The following is a 17,991-nucleotide window of genomic DNA, read 5'->3' as shown; positions in this document are numbered from 1 at the left end:
CTGTTCTTTCTGTCTGCTCGGCCCTCCCCGGGTTTGCTGCTGGTTCTTCCCGGGTTGGCTACTATCCCTTCCACCTCCGTGGAAGGGCAGTTCCCCCTGGCCGCATTCCCCACTTCCGCAGGGGAGCGGCACACCGCCGGCCGGCTCTCTCGGGGGCTGCACGGGTTCCCTTAGATGTTCCCCATAGATGTTCCCCGGTGCATGCCGTTTCTCTCCTCCTTTATAGTCCTTCTCTGCCAATCCCAACTCGGCTGCCCACACGCCGAGTACGCTGCTCTCCAATCAGGAGCAAGTCCTACAGTTAATTGGTTGAACTGGAGGCAGCTGTGCGGAAGCTGTTTACTTCTCTCCCAGCGCCATATTGTGGGAGAGCAGATGCATAGAATAAGTCTTAATTCAAGCAACTCAGTCTAGTCCGGATTGCTCCCCACACTTCTGGACCACACATTTTGGAGAAGGCTTACTCGTAATAGAATGGTCTTCTCCACGCAGAGTGTGATGGGCTCATTGCTTTTCCTCTTTGGTATGTTCATTTCCCTAATAATAACTACTCTTTATTGGACACTTCACCTGACAGCCACCTGGATAAATGCTTTACATCCATTATCTGATATTTTACATCCATCCTATAATACTGGGTTTTTAAATTGTCTTTTAAAACAGAGGCTCACAAGTTAAATCATTTTCACCATGTAATTCCATAAATAAATGGACATAAAATGAGCAGGTTCTCTAATACATGGAGATAATTTAAAATTTCCAATACCTGACATTAAATTCAGTTTACAGTACTATAGATCTCTTGAATTGAAAGTTTACATAATATCAGGTTAGGATTCTGAATACTAGTGTCTAATATTGAATAACTTGTACAGTTTGCGTCTTGGTTTTCTTACTTACTAATTGCTTTGGTCAATGATGCTTATACACATTAAAACTTCTTTTTTGCCTGTGTAACTTTATGACCCTTTGCTTGTTTTGGCCTATTATTGACAATTAAGTATAAAGCCTGGTTAATCAGTGAATCCTTACATTAAAATAAAAGTTCAGCATAATGGTATAATATGTTGAATTTGCAAAACTGTGTAAATCAAACATAGAATAAGAAATGTCATGTGTGTGGGTGAGTGTGCGTATTTCTGAAAAAACAACAAGCAGCTCAGCAGCATTTTACCTCCCACCTGTGCTCCTGTAGACTCATAGCAGGCAGATTTTGTTCTCTAATTATATTCTACACTACACAAAGCAAGTCATTATTGACTGTGTAAGGAAAAGTGACTGCCTGAGGAATGTCAGGATGGGTTTGGATCTTCTGAAACCTGGTGTTTTATACTGCAGCCATTCTTCAGTGAGGAAGGTCCAATTTACAGGGCTATGCCGATTAGTTTGGTAATAATGCAAAATCTTTTCCTTTTTTGATTAAATCTTTTAGATTTGTTGATTTAAAAGGCAGAAAGGGGTTGAGGGGAGAGAGCGCAAGTGAGTAAGCCAGGAATTCCATGTGGGTCTTCCAAATGGATGGCAGGGGCCCAGTTACCTGTGCCATCTTTTGCCATTTTCCAGTGGGGAGCTAGATTCGGAACAGAGCATCTAGGACTCTAATCAGTACTCCAGTAAGGAAGCGGGTGTCATAGCAGCTTCACTTACTGTGTCACAGTGTTAGCTCTGATATATGTCCATAAAACAGAATAATAATCATGGTTAATTGAAATAATTTGTAAAGTTCTCTGAGTTTACAATGCATTCAGTTTCTAAAAAAGAAGACATAGTGTGTTTATACCAGAAGTCAATAAAAGAAAAATGACAAAAGAAAGAAAATAAATGAATGATTAGCACTATTGATCCCATTAAATAGTAGAAAGGGACTTCAACATAAGCTTTAATAGTAATAACAAACCAAACTGTATTTCCAGAATGACAGGACAATGTGTTACTATTTCTATATCACCAAAAGTTGGAATTCATATTATTTTGATGAGTGGAAACTGGTTTCAAAAAATTAAAACTCTTCAGTATCAACCTAAATTTTAATTCACATAGTTGTAAAATTTAAAGAAGGAAAACAGTATCAAGACTTGCAGTTTGGGTTCAGTTCATCTTCTGAGCATCAACCAGGTCCTGCACTCTCAGAATCTGTTGATTGGCTCAGAGATAGTGGCGCATCAGATCAAGCCACTGCTTGTGACAGCCACATCCTATATAGGAATGCTGGTTTATGTCCTGGTTCCTCCAGTTCCAGTCTAACTTCTTACTAATGCATCCTGGGAGGCAACCGATGAAGCTAAAGTGCTTGGGTCCCTGCTACCTGCTACCTGCTACCTGGGACAATTTGTTGGAGTTTCTAGCTCCTAACTTTGGCCTGGCTCAGCCCTGGCTCTTGTGGGCAATTAGAGAGTTAACCACTGGGTAGAAGAAATGTCTGTGTCACTGCCTTTCAAGTAGATGAAAATAAATTTAAAAAATAATCAGTTGGTTGATATCCACATTGAAATTTTTTATATCTTCAATTTCTTTTTTTAGTTTAGGGAAATTAACTTAACCCCAAAATATTTGTTATATTTTAGTATATGTTTTCTGAACATAAACAACTAAATGTTTATATTTAATATAGTTATGGGTCTCCACAGTGTTTTTGCTTTATAGATGTAGGTTTACTATTACTCTTTACATACTAAGACGAAGAGCTCAATTGCTTATAGAAATAATCGGCTATTTGAAGGAAAAATATGGAGGGCCAGTATTATGGTGCAGCAGGTGAAACTGCTGCTTGCAAATCTGGTATCCCTTATGAGTGCTGGTTCAAGTCCCAGGTGTTCCACTGCTGATCCAGATCTCTGCTAATGTGCCAAGGGAAACAACAGATGATGGCCGAAGAAATTGGGCCCCTGCACCCCACGTAGGTGACCCAGATGCAGTTAAAGTCTCCTGGCTTTGGCCTGGCCCAGCCCAGCCGTTTTGGGCCATTTAGGGAGTATACCAGTAGATGGAAGATCTTTCTCTCTCTCTTTCTCTCGTTCTCTCTCTCCCTCTCTCCCTCTTTCCCTCTTTCTCCTCTCTCTCCCACTCTCTCCCTTTCTCTCCCTCTCTCTCTTTTTGAATTTCATATAAATAAATAAATCTTTAAATAAATACAATAAAGGAAAGCATGTATATTTATTTTGAAAAGTATTTTAGCTTTTTCTAAGGGTTATTAATTTCTGAGCACAGGTGATAATGCAAGGACTTGGCCAACTTTAAAATGAAATACTTCATAGTAAAACTCTTTGCAAAATTATAGAAAGAAGGGGGTAATATGTTAGATATCATCTTATGCAAACTATTTTTATAAAGAAGCTCAGAGTCAAAAAGTTAGATAAGCTGTCTAAACCTATAAAGATTCTCTAACTTGAATACCTACAGTGGCACTTGAATGAAACAACGGGGTCAATAGTTTGCCATAAATCCTGTCTCAAAAAGTTGAGCCTACTATTACAAGACGACCAGTTCGTAATGAGACCAAAGAAAGAGTTGGTTATAAAAGAAGCTGCAGGTAGCCTCTGTTTAGGCCTATAATTTTGCTTTAACACATTGCTTACAAAATAATTCCACTTATAAAATTTAAATATATAATGTTGCACTCTGATCTGTGTCTATAAATAGTATAATTGTAGTTATCTTTGTGCTTATAATTCATTGATGTTTCCATTCCATATCCAATATGATAGCTACTAGTTATACGTAGCTGTTTAACAATCAAATTGTGGCTAGAGTACATTGGATTTTGTGGCCATAGGATTTTGTGGCTGTATCTGGCTCTGAACCTTTGTAGTACTTTGTTCTGGTTGGGGATTACTTTTAGTACAGGATTATTTCCTGCACATTTCTGTTTCTGTCTTTTTGAAGATTTTTCTATTTATTTGAAATCAGTTACAGAGAGAAAGAAAGGAAGAAGATAGAGCAAGATCTTCCATCCACTGATTGACTCCCCAAATGACCATAATGGCCATGGTTGGAGCCAGGGTAAAGTGAGGAGGCTGGAACTCCTTTTGGGACTCCCACGTGGATGGTGGGCACCCAAATACTTGGACCATCTTCCACTGCTTTCCCAGGAGCATTAGCAGGGAGCTGGATTGAAAGTGGGGCAGCTGAGACTCGAATTGGTACTCATATGAGATGCTGGCATTGCAGGCTGCAGCTTAACCTGCTATGCCACAATGCCATCCCTTTTCTTTGATACCAGATCCCGTCAGATCCTCAGGGCCTGTCTTGGGTCCTGTCTTTTCATTGAGATGTTTATATCTGCATTCGTATCTCCTTATTCACATTTCATTTTCCCCTCCCTATTTTTTTTATTCATAAAGGTTCATACTAACAGTCTACTATGTTTTATTACTTAATAGGGGTATGCATTTATGCCTGTCTCTGGAACATTAATTTAGTGAATTGATACTAGATATATAGTTCCCCTTAGTAACTGTATTTCACATTTCAGTTCAAAAATTTTTCAGTGTGGGCATGTAATGTTCTTAATAAGTACATGTTGAATTATGTTTCTAAATATATTTTTGTAATCAAAAAACCCTTGTACGTGAATATGTTTTAAAGCTTTTTATCATATAGAGCTTTATTTAATCACCAGAAGCTTTCTTAGACAGGCAAGGCAATTATTACCCTCATTTTCAGATAAAATAGGGACTTAAAAAAACAACACAATGAAAACTAGTGGTGCTGAAGTAAGTTATTTTAGCTGTGCAATGTGATTATTTCTCTTTTGGTGGAGAAAGTTTTAACTAATGTCCATCATGGAAGAGTATGACTTCATTTTCTCTTAAGTTTGTCTTTGGTTATTTAGAATTTCTTCTTTGTTACCCAATTTCTCTGGGCTCTTGTGGAATTCACTAGAAAGATCCCTTGTAAGAGTTTTTTATTCAATTTGAAACAATTTGATATGTTCTAGGGCTGCTTTTTTTGTATATATTTTTCAATTATTTTCTAAATTTATTTCAAATTCTTCATCTTTCAGATTTTGACAGAGCAAGTATGTACTCAAGTTGTTCACAAACCACATCCAGAGCCAGATTCTACAGTGAAAATTCAGAATCCAAGTGAGCAAGTGGCGGTTCTTTATTGTCATTTGGTAGTTGCCTGGCAATATGTGAGCCTAAATCAAAATTTTTCCTAATTGCTTAAAACATTTTATGATGTTTAACTAGTTCATGGTAATTATAACTTCCCTATTACAGTACTAATTACTTAGTTGAAAATTAATAAATATTTTCAGAGTTGATCATTTGATACACTTTTTGATTTTTTGCTTCAGTGATTCTTAAGGTGGTGGCAACTTTGCTAAAGAATTCTACACCAAGTGCAGAACTGATGGAAGTTCGTCGTTTATTTTTATCTGACATGATAAAACTTTTCAGTAACAGTCGTGAAAATAGAAGGTAAGCACTTGGAGTACGACAACAAAACTTTATTCCATATCTAATCTTTTCTCTGTCCTTAATTTAAAACTTCTAAATAAAAATATTTCAAAATTTTTCCATATTGCTTAATAATGTTAGTCATTAGAAAAGATGTGTGTTTCTTTGATACAGTTTGTATGCAGTATACTTTTATTTTCTTTTTGTTCTTATTTAATTATATTTAATTATACTATATATTAAATATAACTATATTTAAATTGTATATATGAATATATGTATCCACAGACCCTAAATCAAAGGCTCTATTCCTTTTGGTGACACCTATCATCAATAACACTTTTAATTGTAATTGGATTGGATTTACCTATATTTTCCTAGGCTTTTCCACTGTTTGTCTGATGACTGAATTGTCATGCATTTTAAGCTGGTTAGCTAGGTTGTGGGCTACAGCCTGAGTGAGGCCATGAACTCAATCTAGTGGGAAAGACAACCATAAAGCAGTGCTTAATTTGTAATGTATTAAGTGAATTGTGAGTGCTAAAGGTGATGAGAATGTGGGGAAACAGTAACTAAATCTGATGGAGGAGAGTAAGGAAGTGATTTGAATGATAATTAGAGTTTCTCCAGGTTGAGCAATGGAGGAAGGTCATTCCAGATATAGAATACTGAATGTGCAGAATGACTGTGCACCTTGTTTTAACTAGGTCATTGCATATTTTTACTGTTTTATCCAAATAACAAAATGATGAATTCTTGTTTGTATTTTTAATGAGATGTTTTTCCTCTCTAGATGTTTATTGCAGTGTTCAGTGTGGCAGGACTGGATGTTTTCTCTTGGCTACATTAATCCTAAAAATTCTGAGGAGCAGAAAATAACAGAGATGGTCTATAATATCTTCCGGATTCTTTTGTATCATGCAATAAAATATGAGTGGGGAGGCTGGAGAGTCTGGGTGGATACACTCTCAATCGCCCATTCTAAGGTAACAAGCAATTAATATTTTATATCAGTAGGGGTTCACCAGACAGTTAAATGACTATAATACTCATCTGGTGCCACCTTGTGGGTATCTTAGATTATGGCAGGTTCCTTCGTCCCAGTTTTCTGTTTTCTCCTCCCTTGCTGTTCAGACTATTATAGCCTGAATGTATCTTACAGATCATTTATTTCAAACATTAAATTAAGAATTTTAGACCTTAAAGTGCGGTGTCTATTTATAGCAGATCTGAGGATTTGCGTGCCTTTTAAACTAAAACATACTTACTTAGTTCTTTAAAAATTTTTCTTGAAATAGCCTGTGAAAATCACTTTTTAAGGCACTTATAAAGTAGTCAAGATTTTTTTTCATTTATGAGTTATAAATACTTGTTTAATTATAATTATATTGCCTTTTTAATGTTTTTAGTCTTGAGAATCTATATTTTATCTTATTTTTAACTTTTATTTAATAAATATAAATTTCCAAAGTACCGCTTTTCGATTATAGCGGCTTTTTCCTCCCCATAACCTCCCTCCTTCCTGCAATCATCCCATCTCCCACTCCCTCTCCCATCCCTTTCACATCAAGATTCATTTTCAGTTATCTTTATATACAGAAGATCAATTTAGTATATACTAAGTAAAGATTTCAACAGTTTGCACCCACACAGAAACGCAAAGTATGAAGTACTGTTTGAGTACTAGTTATACTGTTAATTTACATAGTACAACACATTAAGGCAGAGATCCTACTTGGGGAGTAAGTGCACAGTGACTGCTGTTGTTGATTTAACAATTGACACTCTTATTTATGGCGTCATTAATCACCCAAGGCTCTTGTCGTGAATTGCCAAGGCTATGGAAGCCTCTTGAGTTCGCCAACTCTGATCTTATTTAGACAAGGTCATAGAGAATCTATATTTTAAGTAATATTTGATATTTGATAAACTGCAATAGTAATTAATGGATACATTTATATACACACTAGATTCAGGAATTTTAAAGTTATATCATGTAGTTTCTTAGAAAAAGCATGGATGTCAGAAATTTCACTTCAATTCAGTCTGTGCCACCACTGAGTTTTGTGATTTAGGAAATTCATATAGTTCTTTTGAACAATTAGAAAAAACACTCTAAAAGCATAGTTAGTAAGTATTTTAGTTTTTTGTGGACATACGTCTTCTGGAACAACCACCCAACTCTGCCATGTAATAGAAAAGCAGCTGTAAGAAATTTGAAAATGGATGAACATAGTTATGTTCTAATAAAATTTTGTTTACCAATTCAGATGATAAGTAGATTTGGCCCAAGGGCTATAGGTTGCTAATCCCCACTTTTGGGATTTGTTTTCTTTTCTTGTAAAGCCAAGGACATATGTATCCTGGTAATCTCCAGAGGAAGGTCAATCTAAACTTCTGGTAGCCTATCATTTAAATATAAGTCAGTATCTCCTATGCCTACCAGGAAAGATTTTTGAAGTAAATATGTAGGATTCTTTAAAAAAAGAATTTTGGGAAAGCTTTAATTTCTGTTACAAATTTACATTTTGTGATGAGGTGAAAACTCACATTTATCACTGCTTTAACACATTTGAAAACAGCAAGGAAAGACACTGGAGGTACTTGTTCTAAAAAATATATCCTGATTGTGCCTAAACAATCCCATATAAAATAACCTATAAAAATATAAAAATTAAAAGTAGCCTATATAAGGATAAAACTGTGATATTTTGATAACTTACAAGTGTATATATTTATAGAGTTTATGAATCTTATTAATGTGAGTTGTGATAGGAGCTCATGTGAGCAATAGATGTGAAAACTGACATAGCATTAATTCTTTGGGCACTGTGTATGATTAGCTCCCAATTCTTTATTTTAACTCAAGTGAATGTGTCAGACTTAGCTGGCATATTAGGTTAGGTTAACATTGAAATATTTAACCCTATTAGTTAATGGAAATAAGCACTTGTTTTGTGATTAGCATGCACTAAGTTTGAAATCTTACAATACCTGGCATTTTGTGCTATTATTACCATATTTATCTTTGTAGCGATTTTGTTTTCCTTCTGATGTATACACAATGCCTTAGTATCTTCTTTACTTATTCCTAAGGTCACTTATGAAGCACATAAGGAATATCTAGCCAAAATGTATGAAGAATATCAAAGACAAGAGGAAGAAAACATTAAAAAGGGAAAGAAAGGCAATGTGAGCACTATCTCTGGTCTTTCATCACAGACTACAGGAGCAAAAGGTGGAATGGAAATTCGAGAGATAGAAGATCTTTCACAAAGCCAGAGCCCTGAGAGTGAGACAGATTACCCTGTCAGCTCAGATACTCGAGATTTACTCATGTCAACAAAAGTGTCAGATGATATTCTTGGAAATTCAGATAGACCAGGAAGTGGTGTTCACGTGGAAGTACATGATCTTTTAGTTGACATTAAAGCAGAAAAAGTGGAAGCAACAGAAGTAAAACTTGATGATATGGATTTATCCCCAGAAACTTTAGTAAGTGGAGAGAATGGTGCCCTTGTGGAAGTAGAATCTTTATTGGATAATGTATATAGTGCAGCTGTTGAAAAACTCCAGAACAATGTACATGGAAGTGTTGGTCTCATTAAAAAAAATGAAGAAAAGGATAATGGTCCATTGATCACATTAGCAGATGAGAAAGAAGAACTTCCTAATAGCAGTACATCATTTCTCTTTGATAAAATACCCAAACAGGAAGATAAACTGCTTCCTGAACTTTCTAGCAATCATATTATTCCAAATATTCAGGACACACAAGTACATCTTGGTGTCAGTGATGATCTTGGATTGCTTGCTCACATGACTGGTACTGTAGATCTGACTTGTACATCAAGTATAATAGAAGAAAAAGAGTTCAAAATTCATACAACTTCAGATGGAATGAGCAATATTTCTGAAAGAGACTTAGCATCATCAACTAAGGGATTAGAATATGCTGAAATGACTGCTACAACTCTGGAAACTGAGTCTTCTGGTAGCAAAATTGTACCAAATATTGATGCAGGAAGTATAATTTCAGATACTGAGAGATCTGATGATGGCAAAGAATCAGGAAAGGAAATCCGAAAAATCCAGACCACTACAACTACACAAGTAAGTTGTCTTGTATAAATTCTAGAAATAAATGAAGAAACAAAAGTGCATGGAATAGACATGGAGTTGTCAGTAGCCATGCGGGATGATTTCTTATCAATTGCATCATGTTTGTATTCAGTTATGGTATAATAATAATTTATAGAATAAAATAGTGTGGTGGTATACTCAGACATAAGAAATTTTATGTATCTGAATTGTGTTTCCAGCTCTGCCATATTCTGTGTTACTGTGCTCAACTCCTGTGGACCTAAGAGCCTATATAGTTTAAGAGGTTGTATTATGACTTCAAAGTCTCTCCTACTTCCAGCATTTTATAACTCTGGCTACATTTACACATTTTATACTCTAGATCTTAATTCTGAATGCTTGATTAATTTTAACCTTTTAAGCTTCAGGCCCAACCCTGTTCTGTGGATTATAGAAAAGAGCACTTGGAGCCCAGATTGAATTGATAAATGAAGGGGAAGGGAAAAGGGAACTGTTATTTATCAAGTGCCTACTATGTTCCAGGCACTGTGCTATGTATTTTCAGATTTAATCCTCACAAGAACTCTGTGAGGTAGGTAATATGCCTGAGAAAATTTGGAATTATTAGCAGTGAAAATTATCTTTACAACAATATAGATATGAATTTATTTTGAAAAAAAATTGAAGACTCTTGGGCCTTATGATCCTTATGATGAGGAAATGGTTGCGTTGTGATTTTGGCTTCACTAGAGTAAGGCTAAAATAAATGATTATTCCTGATACTGATTTTAATTATTGAGCTTTGAGTTACAATTACTTCCTTATTTTGTAGGTTGAAGTAGGTTAAATTTTTAGGTAAGCAATTTGAGAAATTATAATACATTTTATTATTTGAATATTCTTGTTCTCTGGGTCTCCCACACATCTTTTAATATTTTTGAAGATAAATTGAACGTTGTTTACATTATGGCTGTATTGTAAGGTTTAGAACATTATTTGCTGGTGATTTTCCACACCAGTAAGAATCTTTAATAATATATCTTGTGTGTGGAAGAAGTATGTTTTCTCCATTAACTGCCAATTTCCATTTGTGTGGCAGTTATACTTCAGTGATAGTTGGTAGGGGATGACAATATTAGGTACAGGTTTAAAATGAGGGAAAACATAGTGAATGGTTTATTGATCACTAATCATCACTAAGCTTGCCTTTTTCATTTGCAGTTCATAATTTTTCTGTTTTGGTTTTTAAGTTATTCAATGATTTTGTGTCTTGGGGCTGAAGTTTTATGAGTGAAATGTGCTGTGAGTTTGACTTACATATGTTCAAATAATGTTGCTTCTGATCTTATATTTATAGGTACAATTAATAGGTGGCATATATTCAGTATACTTTACTTTACATATCTTTACTTCAAGGAGAAAGTAACGTGGTCTGATGTAAAGACCACATAACAAAGTAAAAAGCATCTGATTTTCAATGTGAACTTTGATGTTAACCTTAGTTAGGTATTTGATAACCTTGCACAGTCAGCAATAGCAAAGTTGAAGCAATAATACTAACCTTTTCAGCTAGTATTGTCCTGTACATGGATCACAAATGCATAATATATGTGAAATATTTGACATACTAAAGTCACATGCAAAAGCTTTACCTATCACTTACTTTACTGTCCTCATTTTAAAATAAGACGTTTCCATTGTACTACACAAAAGTTCACATGTTCTTTCTTTAGGCTGTTCAGGGTCGCTCTGTCACCCAACAAGACCGAGATCTCCGAGTTGATTTAGGATTTCGAGGAATGCCAATGACTGAGGAGCAGAGACGCCAGTTCAGCCCAGGCCCCCGGACTACAATGTTTCGGATTCCTGAGTTTAAATGGTCTCCAATGCACCAGCGGCTTCTCACTGATTTGCTATTTGCGTTAGAAACAGATGTACATGTTTGGAGGAGGTAGAAAGAGTTATTTTCTTATAGAAAATGAATATTTTTATTTGCTAGCATCAATTGATTCATAAATGATTTACATCAATGAATGTAATTCAATAAATTTATTGAAAATAATTAAACATTTCAATCTTTAATAGAAATATAATTCATTCCATAAGAATTCTAAGGTAGGTATTAAACAACTTAGCTTAAGTTGGTTAAAAAGAAAACATTTTAAATATGGCATTACCTGTTCTAAGTAAAAGGGATACAACAGCAAAATCATCTTTGGTTTAAAGGAATTTCCACATTTTTCTCATTTCCTGTTGAAGCTAATACGATGTACTAAGTTTATTCTTGGTAATAAGATTATAACACGTTGAGGTAAGATAGGATTTAAAACCACCATAAAAATACATGCTTTTTGGAACCTAATACTATTTCAGCAGTAAGTCTGAGTTAAAATATCACTTAAAAGAAAACCTTATATAAATTAAAATGTTATTTTTACTAAATTTTAGCTTTCTAATAACAACTATGTAACAAATTTATCAATTAAGTAATCCATTATTTACATCTGCATGTATATAAATTAGGGAAATAATGGCTGTAACAAAGTACCCCTCAATCAGCAAGTTCCACAGTTAGATGCATTCATATGATATTGTCAGGATTCAAATTGGCTTCTCTACTACTCAGAGCTTTTAGGATTCAGGGTGGCTCCTTTAGTTCTCAGCATCAGTTGAACAGCAACAACAATATCCTCCCCAGCTTACAAGGCAGGCACTCTTCTTTCTTTTGTTTTCTCCTTCATTTCTTTCCTCTTTTTCCTTCTTTTATTTTGTCACAGTTTTTTCCCTAAAAGTAACCTCACAAGAAATTTCCTCTATGTCTGATGGACCAGTAGAATCACATACTAATTTCTAAATCAATAACCAGCAAATATAAATGAGATAATGACTGGCCTGTGTTTTTCAGTACTGGTTAACAAACCCTTAACTCAGGTAACCCAACCTTACCTTTACCCAGCCCAGCTGGACAAAACCTGAAGTGTTGGCAGGGAAAATGTCATGACTACATGACAGCAGTCAGTAAAGCCTACCACAGAAAGCTTTTACTTTTGATTTTATTTGATCAGTTTATTGTTCGACTGCTCATATATTTTCATTGCTGATGTTATATACTAAACTACCTAGGGATAGTAACTAAGAAAACTAAAATATCATGTAGTATATTACTATTAACAGTGAAATCTGTGTAGGGAGATAAATCATGTAATTTACTAATTGTAACCATTAGTAGCCCTCAAGTGAGGAAGACTCAGCCTGCCTTTCTTCAATGCACTGTCTTTGTTTGTTTTCACGGATGCTCATGAAATTCCCTGAAGAGAATTATCTGTGATTTCATTTTTTTAAAGAGATCAATTTTGTTGAAAGAGAAAACACTTTGAAATCCAAGAAATAATAGGTAGTATTTTACAGCTAGAAAAAGTAAGTTACTGACTTAATTGTGATCATGAGGTAATATCTTTTTTCATGTTTTTCCATTAGAAAGCAGTTTACTTTTTGAGTGACACCAAACTAAAGCAGTGTGTTTCTTGGGGGATGTACATTGCATGTTTTATATTGGAAAGCCATATTGTTGGCCTACCTTGAGATATTGTCCCTTTTTTATTCAATAAGTGTTTCATTTGTATTAATTCCTTTATGCTCCCCTATTATGTCACTTCTGTGACTAGCAGTATATATTTTCAACATGGCTGGTCACAGATGGTGCTGTGGTCACTGGTGATACAACAAATTGAAACTGCCGACAAGTAAAACTCAGTGAACTCTCTAGTTCTTTTGCCTTTTGGTACAAAACAGCCACCTTTGGCCAAGATAAATGTTTGTAGCCAAATTTATTCACCTAGTCATATGTCTTAAAATCTAGTTCATACTGTAGTTTTTCAAATCACAATAATAGTTAATGCACTTGGATACAAAGAATTCTGCAGAGATGAATGTTAGTTTTTTGTACTATGAAATCTCAACTGTAAATTGCTTTCTTTTTTAATAAATGCATTGTAAATTGTTAGCTCTTTTCAATATTCTACAATTATTTTTTCTTTGACAATGTTATTCTAGCAGTGTCTATATCTTTATTGAAGCCAAATAAATGTTCATTTGTGTCGTTTTTCTATTTTAGCCACTCCACAAAGTCAGTAATGGATTTTGTGAATAGCAATGAAAATATTATTTTTGTACATAACACAATTCACCTAATTTCCCAAATGGTGGACAATATCATCATTGCTTGTGGAGGAATTTTACCTTTGCTCTCTGCTGCTACATCACCAACTGTAAGTACTTTGCTTCCATCTAGTGGTTACATTGTATAGTTACATGACTTGAGCATTTCAGTGGTGGCCATTTCTGTAAACAGGCAGATTTTAACAAAACAAGTTCTCTAAGCAACTTGTACCATTTAAATTTATATTCTCACCTTCCTTATTTATTAGGGTTGGGTTCCACCTATGTAAGTTATGAAAACATTTTTCTGGTAATTCTAATGAATACTTGGTAAAAGCTATAACTGTAAAGGATTTTCCTTTTCTGTATACCATATTTGATACCTCCTCAAATCTATAGTATAATATACTGTTAAAATCCTTATTATGTGACATTATAATCTGACTTTATTTACTGGTACATTTGTTTAGTTTAATAATCTAGATTTGTCTGTTTTAATAGAATAAATTTGAAAAGTATTTAAATTACATGTCATTTTAAAATATAACAGAGCAATGTTAACCTTGTATTTTAATTGTCATTTAAAAATACCTGTATATTACAAAGTAGACTTCATAGCTACTTGGTCAGATGAGAAAGAGTATATTACTATGCTTTCCATGTTACCTCTTTTTGTGCTACCTTAGTGGAAGGCCCATCCTTAAGCCCTGAATTTCATCTTTACCAGAAAAGATAAACCTTCTGTTTATTAAGCTGTCTGATGCTTGATGAGGAAGTGTTTCCAAGCTGATCTCTGATTTATCATTAAATTTCTTCTATCATTAAACTTTTTCTCTTTCTCTTGTTTTCCTTTTGTCCATACCTCCACTGAAACATAACTATTAGCAGTAACGGAGTATATCCTCACATACCTTCCTCATGCATATACACATCCATTTCATCCACGGGTTTACTCAAATCTATAAAGGCAATCAGGATAGTTCGAGAAGGGGTACAATAGAGCAGGTCATCATTAGGACCTTAATGGAACTACTAGTTCAGCCAAGAAAATTAAGTTGGGAAGAGCTATAGGACTGTAAATGATTGATAATATATGAAGTTTGCAGGTATCTTGAATTCGTATACCATTGCTCCTCTTTAATTTGTTTTCCTCTTTAATTTATACTAACATCTAGGAAGTTGGGCTTTGAGACAGGGAAGGCTATTTTCTTCTTCTGTCCACTAAGGATTATATCAATTATAGTTTTCTCTGTGGCATCTTAATCATATAAATGTTGCTTTACATCTTATCATTTTTCATGTGTTGTCAAGAAATATTCAAAGGTCATATTGAAGCTCACTTTATAACTTGATATTAGCCAAAAGGCTGAGAAGCAATTGAAACTCACTTTAAAATGAAGTATCAAATGTGTTAAAATTTTATGAAGAACAAAATGATCTTTATTTAAAATAAATAGTTTAGCAGCAAGTTATTAAAATTTACATAGGTTTGACTTATTCATATTACTGTCATCTTCCAAATTTTTTAGCAAAAGATCTCTACCAATTTAAAACTATTAATAAAGTAAATTATAAGCATTATCATTTATATTTCAGTATTTTTCATCTAATTTTATTATCTTTATAATGAATGTACAATAAATATATTGACTTTTGGAAGTTTGATTCCCAAAATTATTACCTGTGCATTTTTGAACATTATAATTTGAAATTTGAAACTATTTTTGGCTAAGCCGATTTTCAACACATGTAGGAATTCTTTGAACTATGGAGACTTTTGTTTATTCTATCTTTCTCCATATTTCTGTTAGTTTGTTCCAATAATGGGTTGTATGTATAATCTTTGTGTACATTGTTTCCTTAAAAGAATCAGCCAGAATCTTTCTCCCATTCTCCCACTGCCTATCTGGAACAACTGTGATGGGTGCTGACTGTTGAGTACTGCTTCTCTGTTACTGGGCTGTATGCTACTCTTGCTAAAAGTTGGAATATAGTAGAAGAAAACAGGAGGGAGGAAACTGAATGAAAAAGAAAATTAGAACTGAAAATTTTTAATTTTTAATTAGTTTTTTAACATATACAGTGTGCTTCTAAGAACAAACTGATAGTCCTTTCCTCCCTCCTTTCTTCTCCTTTTTTTTTTTATTTTTTGAGGTAATATATATTAAATTTCCATTACAGTAAAAAGGCTTACTATTCCACCAAATGAGAAGTTTAATAAGTAAAAAGCAAAAAGACCCTGGTTTAGTGGAAATATAGACAACAGCAATAAATAATAATTGAATGGAAAATGCCCATGTCAATAATATGCAATAAATATCAAAGTAATTTCAGTTCATTAAAACTATAATATAACATTATTTTTTAAAGATTTATTTATTTATTTGAGAGGCAGAGTTACAGAGAGGGAGAAGGACAGGCAGAGAGAGAGAGGACTTCAATCCACTGGTTCACTCCCCAAGTGGTCACAACAGCCAAAGCTGTGCCAATCCAAAAATAGGAGCCAGGAGCTTCTTCCCAGTCTCCCATGTGGATACAGGGGCCCAAGGACTAGGGCCATCTGCTGATGCTTTCCCAGGCCATAAGCAGAGAGTGGGATCAAAAGAGGAATAGCCAAGACTCGAACTGGTGCCCACATGGAACACTGGTGCTGCAGGTGGAGAATTAGCCTTCTATGCCACAGCGCTGGTGCCTAGTATAACATTCTTAATCACAAAAGTATAAAACAAATTTTACAAAGCTATATTTGTAGAAATACTGAAACACACAGACATTTCTTTTTTCTTTTTAATTTTAATGCTCACGTATAAGGGAGAACATACAGTACTTGTCTTTCTGGGTCTGGCTTATTTCACTCAACATGATGTCCTCCACACATCCATTTTGCTGCTAGTGGTAGAATTTCATTTTTTATGGCTGAATAATACTCCATTGTGTATATATACCACATTTTCTTTATCCATTTATCTAATGATGGACACCTTGGTTGGTTCCAAATTTTGGCTATTGCGAACAATGCTGCTATAAACATGATGATGCTGGGATTGCTGGGTCATATGGCAAGTCTATTTTTGTTTTTTAAAGAAATGCCTGCACTGTTTTCCACAGTGGCTGTACTAACTTACATTCCCATCAACAATGTATAAGTGTTCCCTTTTCTCCACATCCTCCCCAGCATTTGTTACTTTCTATGTTTTGCATTTTAGCCATTCTGACAGGAGTGAGATATCCCATTGAGGTTTTGATTTGCATTTCCCTGATGATTAGTGATGTTGAGCGTTTTTTTTCATATATTTGTTGGCCATTTATATTTCTTCTTTGAGAACTGTCTATTGAAGTCCTTTACCCATTTCTCAACTGGGTTGTTTTTTGTTGTTGTTGTTGTTGTTGTTGTTGAGTCTTTTAAGTTGTTAATATACTTAGTATATTAATCCTTTGTCAGATATGTGGTTTGCAAATATTTTTTCCAATTTTCTTGGATGTCTCTTCACTCTGTTGATGTTTCCTTTGCTATGCAAAAGCTCCTGAGTTTGATACAGTCTTATTTAGTTAGTTTTGTTTTGTTACCTGTGCTTTTGCGGGTCTTGTCTAAAAAGTCATCCCCCAGACAAATGTCTTGAAGTGTTTTCCCTATGCTTTCTTCCAGAAGCTTCATGGTCTGAGGTCTTAAATTTAGGCCTTTGATCCATCTTGAGTTGATTTTTGTATATGGTGAGAAGTATGGATATATCTATTTTCATTCTTCTCCATACATAAATCCAGTTTTGCCAGCACCATTAGTTGAAGAGACTCTCCTTCCTCCAATGTATGGTCTGAGCACTTTTATCAAGAAATCAATTGACAGTATGTATGTGGATTAATTTCTGGGCTCTCTATTCTGTTCCACTGCTCTATGTACTGCTTTTTATGCCAGTACTGTGCTGTTTTAATTACTATAGCTTTACAGTATGTTTTGAAGTAGGTATTGTGATGCCTTCAGCTTAATTTTTCTTGTTCAGGATCACTTTGTCCATTCTGGAACTTTTGTGATTTCATATGAATTTTAGTATTGCTTTTTCTAGTTCTGTAAAGAGTGTCATTGGTATTTTGATAGGGATTGCATTGAATCTGTAGATTGTTTTGGTAATACAGATATTCTAATGATATTGATTCTTCCAATCCACAAGCAAAGAATCTTTCCCTTTTTTGTCTGGTTGGTCATTTCTTTCATCAGTATCTGATAATTTTCATTATAGAGAACTTTCACTTCTTTGGTTAAATTTATTCCTAAATATTTGATTTTTTTGTGGCTCTTTTGAATGGCATTTCTTTCTTGATTTCTTTTTCTGTGAGTTCATCATTTAAATAC

At 34.4% G+C, this 17,991-nt stretch overlaps 1 protein-coding gene across 10 annotated transcripts in view; it reads left to right on the top strand.

The window, feature by feature from the left end:
- NBEA (neurobeachin) overlaps positions 1-17,991 on the top strand; it is a 732,675-nt gene that overhangs the window by 208,000 nt on the left and 506,684 nt on the right. For all 10 annotated transcript variants that reach the window (XM_070049020.2, XM_070049018.2, XM_051831739.3 and 7 more), the window contains exons 19-24: positions 5,003-5,084; positions 5,300-5,423; positions 6,196-6,388; positions 8,499-9,515; positions 11,219-11,436; positions 13,600-13,753. In XM_070049020.2, coding sequence (XP_069905121.1) covers positions 5,003-5,084; positions 5,300-5,423; positions 6,196-6,388; positions 8,499-9,515; positions 11,219-11,436; positions 13,600-13,753 — 1,788 coding nt within the window. The remainder of the gene's footprint in view (positions 1-5,002; positions 5,085-5,299; positions 5,424-6,195; positions 6,389-8,498; positions 9,516-11,218; positions 11,437-13,599; positions 13,754-17,991) is intronic.

This window comes from Oryctolagus cuniculus, chromosome 9, assembly GCF_051225735.1.
Source record: "Oryctolagus cuniculus isolate XC-2025 breed Fujian yellow rabbit chromosome 9, ASM5122573v1, whole genome shotgun sequence".
In the NCBI taxonomy this organism is placed as follows: Eukaryota; Metazoa; Chordata; class Mammalia; order Lagomorpha; family Leporidae; genus Oryctolagus; species Oryctolagus cuniculus.
This window is presented reverse-complemented; position numbering and strand designations above follow the sequence as displayed.